The sequence below is a fragment of the Caretta caretta genome, chromosome 9 (genome assembly GCF_965140235.1).
Source record: "Caretta caretta isolate rCarCar2 chromosome 9, rCarCar1.hap1, whole genome shotgun sequence".
Lineage (NCBI taxonomy): Eukaryota > Metazoa > Chordata > Testudines > Cheloniidae > Caretta > Caretta caretta.
Window position 1 is genome coordinate 27,041,843 of NC_134214.1, and position 8,362 is coordinate 27,050,204.

At 37.0% G+C, this 8,362-nt stretch overlaps 1 protein-coding gene across 1 annotated transcript; it reads right to left on the reverse strand.

Moving 5' to 3' along the window:
• Positions 1-459: 459 nt before the first annotated feature.
• Positions 460-5,430, reverse strand: SUCNR1 (succinate receptor 1). Its single transcript, XM_048863955.2, has 2 exons — positions 5,345-5,430; positions 460-2,515 (listed from the first exon to the last, which is right to left on the reverse strand). The coding sequence occupies exons 1-2, from the start codon at positions 5,345-5,347 to the stop codon at positions 1,529-1,531; spliced, it is 990 nt and encodes a 329-aa protein (XP_048719912.1). The 5' UTR covers positions 5,348-5,430; the 3' UTR covers positions 460-1,528.
• Positions 5,431-8,362: the final 2,932 nt, after the last annotated feature.

Here is an 8,362-nt window from a genome sequence, read left to right on the forward strand (position 1 = left end):
AACTTGTTTAAGAACACCATGTGAATGAATAAAGCATGGAGTTTTTGCTCAGAGATCAAAAGCCACCCTTTCTCCCCCAAATTACACTCTATGGGAGATGCTGATGGAGGATGGGTGAAAATAGTTTCATGGTCCTGCTGAATTTCAAACCAAATAGCTCAGTTCAATGTACAGGGTAGATGGTTGGGCAATTTGCTGCTCTGATACTTAACAGGGCATTGAGGGTAAGATCCTGTGCTGGTGTAAATTAACATTTACACCCATTGAAAGTCTGGTCTGAAATATTCAAATGTGTCAAATAGGAGACAAAGGCAGAGATCTCAGACAATAGTGTCCAAATGTACTTCATATTCAAAACATTTCAATTTTCATGCTGAGTTATTCAGTTTACAGGATTGTACTGTGTACTGAGAAATGCAGAAGAAGCTGTGGGAACATACATATTAAAAGCAAAACAGGTTTTTGAACTTTACATGCTGCATATTTTATTATCAGGCAGGTAGGAAACAAATTTTAAAAATACACAAACTATATCAGATGACAAAATAAAACAAACTTTGGGCCATACCTTGACGTTCTTACTTACTGGAGCGTCACCCGAGGAATACTACAATAAGGATTTAACTCGTCTTGCATAACAACTCTTAGAGCCCCAGTGCTTTATGGGTCCACAACTATCAACAGCGAGATGCCATATCCTAAACCAGGCCGTTTGGTTCCCAATAGGAACCATCTTTTTATTTACAGTACTTCATCATCCTGTGGAGTGCATTAAAGTGAAGTCTGGCTTGAGATTTGGACTTCTCTAGCCCAAGTCAGGTACCCGATAATACCTAGGCGCCAAAAGCAAAGTTCACCATTTTTCAGTTATTCAACAAATACCAAACACCCACACATATGATAATTTATTATAAAACTATTGAGCCCATCCTGGGATGCACCACTCCCTCCACAGTTCAACCAAGAATTGAAAGTGGCTCAGCCACTTACTGTTAAAGGTGAATGGTCTGTAGCCACACAGAAACAGTGTGAAACAAGAACAAAGAGAGGGCCATGGGGTGAATGTTGAGTGCGGGGTCTAGTTCTGCTACACGTCACAGGTGCGTAAGGTCAGCCCTCGGTCAGTATGTGGAATATGTCTGCCAGGCCAGCTGAAAGGCTAGTCACTAAAGTCCTGGGACCGACACAGCTACAACACCACTGCATATATTTTCTCTGCCCTCTGACAGACACCATCAAGACATTAGATTTCCATTAAGTTAAAAACAGACAAGTGCATAAATATTATATTCTTCTATCATATAGCAATACTTAGTCCAGTCCAGTCCAGTGACCCTTATTAATATAACCAGCTATTGAAGCCAGTGAGAGTTTTGCCTGAATAAACATAGTAAGATAAGGTCTATTATGCAGTTGCTTAGTAATGGCTTCATTTTGTATGTACTAACCAACCCTAAATGAAGCTCGCTACATAAAGCCTCGATATACAGCAGTAAAAGCTGTCCCATAAACCAGGGTCCTTTATTCCTCAGGGTGTTCCTGTGTCCGAGTGCCTTGTCATCGCTTCATTTGCTGTGGGTGTAAACCTTTTTAAGAGTTGTCTTACTTTAGTCATCAGCATCTCCCTGAAGTGATCACCCATTAGGAAATAAAAGACAGGGTTCATTACACTATTTAAAAATGCAATAGGCCTTGTGATAATATAAATGGTGTTGATGATGTTCTGCGTACACACGGATAACTTCCAGGATTCCATTTGGGAGGCAATCCTTACATTGCGCATTATGTGATATGGAGTATAGAATAGTGAAAAGAAAACCAGTGCTAGGATGACTAAAGAAAGAGGTTTCTCAAGGGGCTGAGCAGCTGTGAGCTGCTCTCTACGTTTCTTAAGAAAGATAACCATCTTCATGTAAAAGAAGCACATAACACACAGAGGTATTACAAACCCCAGAAGAGTCAGGCACATGCTATAGATCAGGTTTTCTTTTGGATTTTCAGAACTTGCATAATCTGTACATTGGTTACCACTGGGAGTATTTCTAGATTCTATGAAGGTGATTATTGGCACCAGTTCAAGTATAACAAGGATCCATATGGCAACAGAGAAAACAACAGCTATCTTCCTCTTCTGTAGAAAATGTTCTCTGAAAGGATATTGAATGAGCATATAACGATCAATGCTGATAAAAGTAAGGAAAAGGATGCTTGTGTATAGGTTTACATGCAGCATGAACCTGTTGCTTTTGCACAAAATGTTAGCATATATCCATTTTCCTTTGGAGTAGCTTGTCACCAACATTGGAAGTGTGCATAGAAATACAAAGTCTGATAATGATAAGTTAAATAAGTAAATATTGCCACTTTTCCAAACTTTCAGGCAGAATATGTAGCCAAAGACAACAATGCTGTTTCCGATGATGCCAAAAATGAACTCAATGGTATACATGGTAGAAAGGTAATACTTTTGCAGGGTGTTATCCATCTCCAGGCAGTCACCTGTCTTATTCACAGCCTGGGAAGTTAAAAAAGTAAAATCAATAATAAGAATACAATGACAATTACGGTGCTATTTTATTTTTTGATATCACAATGAATATTTCCAGTTCTGCAAAAAATGTGTCTTATAAACACTTGAAACAAAAAAGTTTAAGGTCTTGGTATCAAAGAGATGTAAAAACACAATGATAAAAACATACAGATGAAATCCAGAGAGAATTCTGCCTCAGTAGGAAATTGAGTAAGGACTTTGGGATTTTGTATGACAACATTTATTTTCCTGAGAGTCTCCCAGAAGACAGAGCACAAAGGTGATTCTGATTCTTAGTGTCCATTACACTACCAGTGTAAACTAAAAGCATTATGTTATACTTACACAGCACTGGGCTGGAGGGAGTGCGATCGGAGGGGGAAGAGAAAAAATACAAATAAGTAAAATCTGTCTCACAACAGCATTTTTTGGAAATCATCTGCTTTTGTGCCTGTGGAGCTTTACTCCCACATTTTACTCACTGCTTACTAAGACAGAAATCCCATCGTTTCCAATGGGACCTTTGCCCAAGTAAGGAATGAAGCAGTAGTACAGGATTGAGCAACTGGTATAATTCTGCTCTGAAGAAGTTTCTATTAGTCATGGTGGTTTAAAAAAAAAAAAGCAACAAACTTGTTTGTTAACCAATAGGAATATTTGCTATTTATATATTCACAGTAATAAACTAATGATAATCTTGTTTGTCAGAATTACATGGAAACAGTCTTATAGAAGAAATAAGGTAGCTACAGCGTGTACTGCAGTTTACATGTGCGTGTCTCAGGAATTCAGAGGCAACATTGAAGAAATGGAGATCTTGGGACTTGCAGTTTCATAGACCATAACATTATTTGTCTGTTTTTCACAATACAAGCCAATGCTCAACAGATTAAATCCAAAGTTCACAAATGTTGGCAGAGTCAGGGCCAGATCCAAATCCCACTGAAGTCAATGAAAAGACATTAGCTAAATTCAAGTTCAGAATAAAATTAGTGAAATTTCAGTGGTGTAATCTGTAAACTTTCATCGGTTCACAATTTTTGTAGCAAACATTTTACAAGTAAACCCCAGAGATCTATTCAGCTCTCTGTATGGCGTTTTATTATAATTAATTATTTGTATGACAGAGTGCCCAGAGTCCCATTCTGGCAAGCGCGGTGAAGTTGCGAGACAGTTCCTGTCCTGGAGAACTTTCAGCGTAGTATGTTTTCTGTATTTTAGCCAACATGTAACTATTCGATTGCTGCATGCTAAGGAAAATGCTTTATTAAGGGAATATAAGCACACAATTTTGCTTATTCATTCACTTTGCAAAGTTGAGAAAATACATTGTTCAGCATCCCTTTTTAGTGTAGGCCTATCTATAAATAATTACGTTTACAATTTTAATTCCCTGATAATATAAATAACTCTAAAAAGGCAAATTACCCAGGTTAATTGAGAATAACATCCACAGTTTATTGCACCTTCTATTTGGTTATTTAAAACTGTTTATTATTCTCCTTTTAGATTTCAGAATAAAATATATCACGATGGGCTAAAGAGCCCTTGTTAAAATTCCAGAGAGGACTGGGATACTAAGTCTCTGAAGCAGTTCACCCACCTCTCCCCAACAAAATGCAAATTAGCCCTTGGGCTCAAAAACATTGCTTTGCCTTTAAATGCAGTAGATTGCACCCAGTATCAACTTTTGGGGTGGGGGGGTGGGACAAATCTGGGGGAAGGCTGCTTCTATATTCCCCAAATGACACAAGTTGACTATTGTGCTGTATCTTCAATGTACTCCATATATTTTTCAGGAACAAGTATAAACATTTCTACTAGAGTGTACCTAGTGAAAGTTTGTTTGCCAAGCAGTTTTGCCTTCTTCATAGGTTACAGTTATGAGAAATTCTTTCTATTTCAATGGGGAAGAACATTAACAGATTCTCTTATTACAGGCTAAGGAGGGAATTTTTGGAGGAGCCCATTATTAAAATATTGGCAGCACATCACTGACAACATATGGAGGGAAAATGAAATATAAGAAAAATAGAAATTAGATTACAATTTAAGTTCAATGAAGTCTCAATTAACACTTCCTAAGAAGGGAAATTACATTGTCTCAAAATCTGCTATACACATGGTCCTTAAGATAGTTACATGCTCTCTCTCTGACATTCCTATTTTAAATGTTTTGTATATTTATTGTTTATATTGTCTAAAATATATAAAATCCGTCACTGAATTATATGGGTAGCTGATAGCAAGATACTCTGTTGCAGCAAGAAAAACAAACAAAACTTATTTTAAAGCTATGAGAGAAAGTAGTTATATGAAACAAAAATGTATACACAGATATCATGTACTAATAGATTCTTATAAAAAATATTGATAGAATCACTGCAAGTTATTGACTTTGATTAAAGCAACCCCGGATACTGCTTTTAGCTAGCCATTACAATTCAAACAATTAGGAACAAACTCAAACCTTTTGTTTAAAAATAAAAAAGTTTAAGCAACCAGATCACTGCATACTACATAAGCATTCACATTTTGAATGAAAAAAAAAAGTTAAAATATTGAAAGCCCCATTGTTCCATGTACATCCTGTAAACAGACTTACTGATCAGCTTCAGAGCAATATTCAGGGTACAGGTAACACAAAGGCAGAATGCGGTGCACTCTTCATTTAGTTGTTTTTATATGGTTTGCCACATCTTTAAATTTTGTTATTGAAAGGACAAAATTTTAACATTTTGTCATAAGCTTTAAAGAGTACAACACTGTAACAGTTTAATATGAAAGTCTAACTCGCTAAAGATTACAACTTACCATTTTGTGGAATGAGTACTGTCTTAGTAGACACTCCTTCACTCATGACCGGATGAAAGCTTCTGGTTTACTAGAGTGCAACTGAGCACAGTTGTCTCAGCTTATTTTGCATATCATGCAAAGGTAGTTAATTATTCAAGAGTACAGGGCAAATTGTCCGAGCTTGCTGTGTGGGAAGTTTCACTGAAGTGGAAAGTATTGCAAAACTTATTCTGAGTCAACTAGAAAACTAATGAAATAATTCTTCTTTGCAGAGACCTATTCAAATCTGACTATGTGCGCTGCCGTAAGTAGCCAGAAATTTTCTGGTGTGCTTACTTATCATATTTATTTTTAAATGGCTGGAGAATGCTGAAAGCATCTTTTAAAAAGATTTTGAATTCAGTAAACAGATGTTTAAAACTACTACTATTTCCTAATACTAATGAAATATTCACAGCAGGAGGATATGTATGGCCTTGTGGCTGAATCGCAAGACTAGGAGTCAGGAGATCTGGGTTATGACGACATTTCTCTCATTCATTCACTGACCTTGGGTAAATCAACCCACCTCTGTGCCTCAGTTTCCCCATCAAAATAAGCAAAATGACTCTTTCCTACTTCCTGAAGGTGTTATGAGAATTAATTCATTAATATTTGTAATGTTCTTTGAGATCCTTAGATGGAAGGAAAGTTTAAACCATTGTATGTTTTATTGCCAGATTAATTTCAGTTTTCTAAGGATCAAGGAAACATTCATCAAGTTAACAGTTAAAAATAAATGCAACACACAGACAAATATAATCCTAGCCCTAATGACCAACTAGTCCCCCATATTAAATATTTGTCTTAGTTATTACAATTTACACTATTAGAGCAAAAAACATTTTAATACTTCCAAAGCTTTTTATTTTGCACTCCAGTGTTGTAGAACAGTGTTGGATGTATTTTCTGAATCAGGGATAAATACTCTGCTACTGTAGCCTGGCACAGCATCACTGAAGTTAATATAGTTGAGCTAATTTATACCAGTGAATAATTTACCCCTCAGTTTCAAAATATGCGGGCTCATTTTCACTCCAAGATATCCACATATGCTGATTTACATGACTAAATGTTTCACATGAAAAAAACCCTCAGCTATTTATCTTCAAGCTTGATTTTCATATGCATATTGGTTTGTTGCACTCCTTTAATTTTATTTTCACACAAATTCAGTTTGCAAGCAAAAGTTTGAATGTTTTTGCATGTGCAAAAATTTGGTCATGATAGACAGTGTGCATAAAAATTAAGGCAAATAAATCAATAGTTTTACAGGTCAGGTTGGCACCACTCAAACTTTTGGCCCTGTATAGTGAATCAGGAATAGCCAAATTTGGTTAGGTAAAGATCAACTGTCACTGAAAACTAACAGTAAACTTTTTTTTTGGTATGTTTAAAAATAAGTTTGACTATAAGACCTATAGACCTGTCTCACACCAAAAAAGTACCACTAATTTCAGATTATATTGTACATGAAGGTTGCAGGCCCAGGTTCACAATTATTTATTTTTAAACTGGATGTTTTTGTGAAGAAGTTCATTAGGTCTGAATTTCATGTAAACAAAGAATAATTACTTTTTTTGCCCAGCTAATGGCAGCCTCCCAAGAATTACTGACTGGCCTTAAATCAATAATACTCCACAGTGGCCCAAAATTTATTTATTGAGATGGGGAGGGCAGTATGAGATCAAGAAAATAAGTCTGATTGCCCCTCAGGAAATACTGTAGAACTTTCAGAACATTTGTGCAATAAATTCCCACAGTTCAGTAACATATGTACAGTTACAGAGCACTGATTGCTTGTAACTAAGGCTAAACTTTAAAAGATCAAAATCAGATTGCGACATAAACAGGATATTCATTGCAGTATTTCTTAGACTGATGGTATCTAATATTTGGATAGCATTATTAGTGTACATGACACTCCACTACATGTACTGTGTCAAAACAAATAATAGGTCCATGACTCAAGGAGCATGCATTCTAAAACCAGAGGGTAGTGTGTGATATCCTCACCAGTGCCCTTGGCATGTCCTCTCATCCTTCTCTGCAGAGAAAAATCAACAGACTTTTTGACAGCCTCAGTGGCTCTACAGAAAATGCACCACACCTCTCTTCTTTACAGTTTGTCCCTGTAACTTCAAGTGGGTCCCTGAAAGTACTAGGGAAAGTTCTTCCTCATGTGAAGACGCTCACGTACAGAGCCCCATGGAGTTCAGTTCAAGCACACATCCTATTCATGTAAGATTATTGAGGCTATGGTGTCATTAGCAGGACAATGATTCCAGCTCTAAATCTCTTTCTCTTCCAACAAAGAAAAGGCTACTGCTCAATTGTCTGATGAAAACTGGAAAGAAAGCTAGCTTAAACCCAGGAAAGATTAAAAGGGATGTTATTAGGAAGAGGAAAGTATTATGAAGAAATGGGAATGTTACAACCACATCCAACATCAGAGAAAACTGGACAGAAGAATGTGCCCCAGAGTAAGTGTTCATACATGAACAATGCTAATGGAGAGAGTAGTACTGGGAGGACACCAGTTGTTCAGGAGACCCCAGACACTTGCATCATCACAAAACAACTTGCACTTGGTGAATCCAAACTCATAAGAACGGCCCTACTGGGTCAGACCAAATGTCCACCTAACCCAGTATCCTGTCTTCCGACAGTGGCCAGTGCCAATTACCCCAGAGGGAATGAACAGAACAGGTAATCATCAGGTGATCCATCCCCTGTTGCTGATTCCAAGCTTCTGGCAAACAGAGGCTAGGGACATCATTCCTGCCCATCCTGGCTAATAGCCATTGATAGACTTATCCTCCATGAATTTATCAAGTTCTTTTTTGAACCCTCTTATGGTCTTGGGTTTTGCAACATCCTCTGGCAAGGCATTCCACAGTTTGACTGTGCATTGTGTGAAGAAATATTTCCTTTTTATCTTCACTATCTACAACCTTCCTTGTGGTTAATGCAAATGAAGCAAACAAAAGAGCAGTC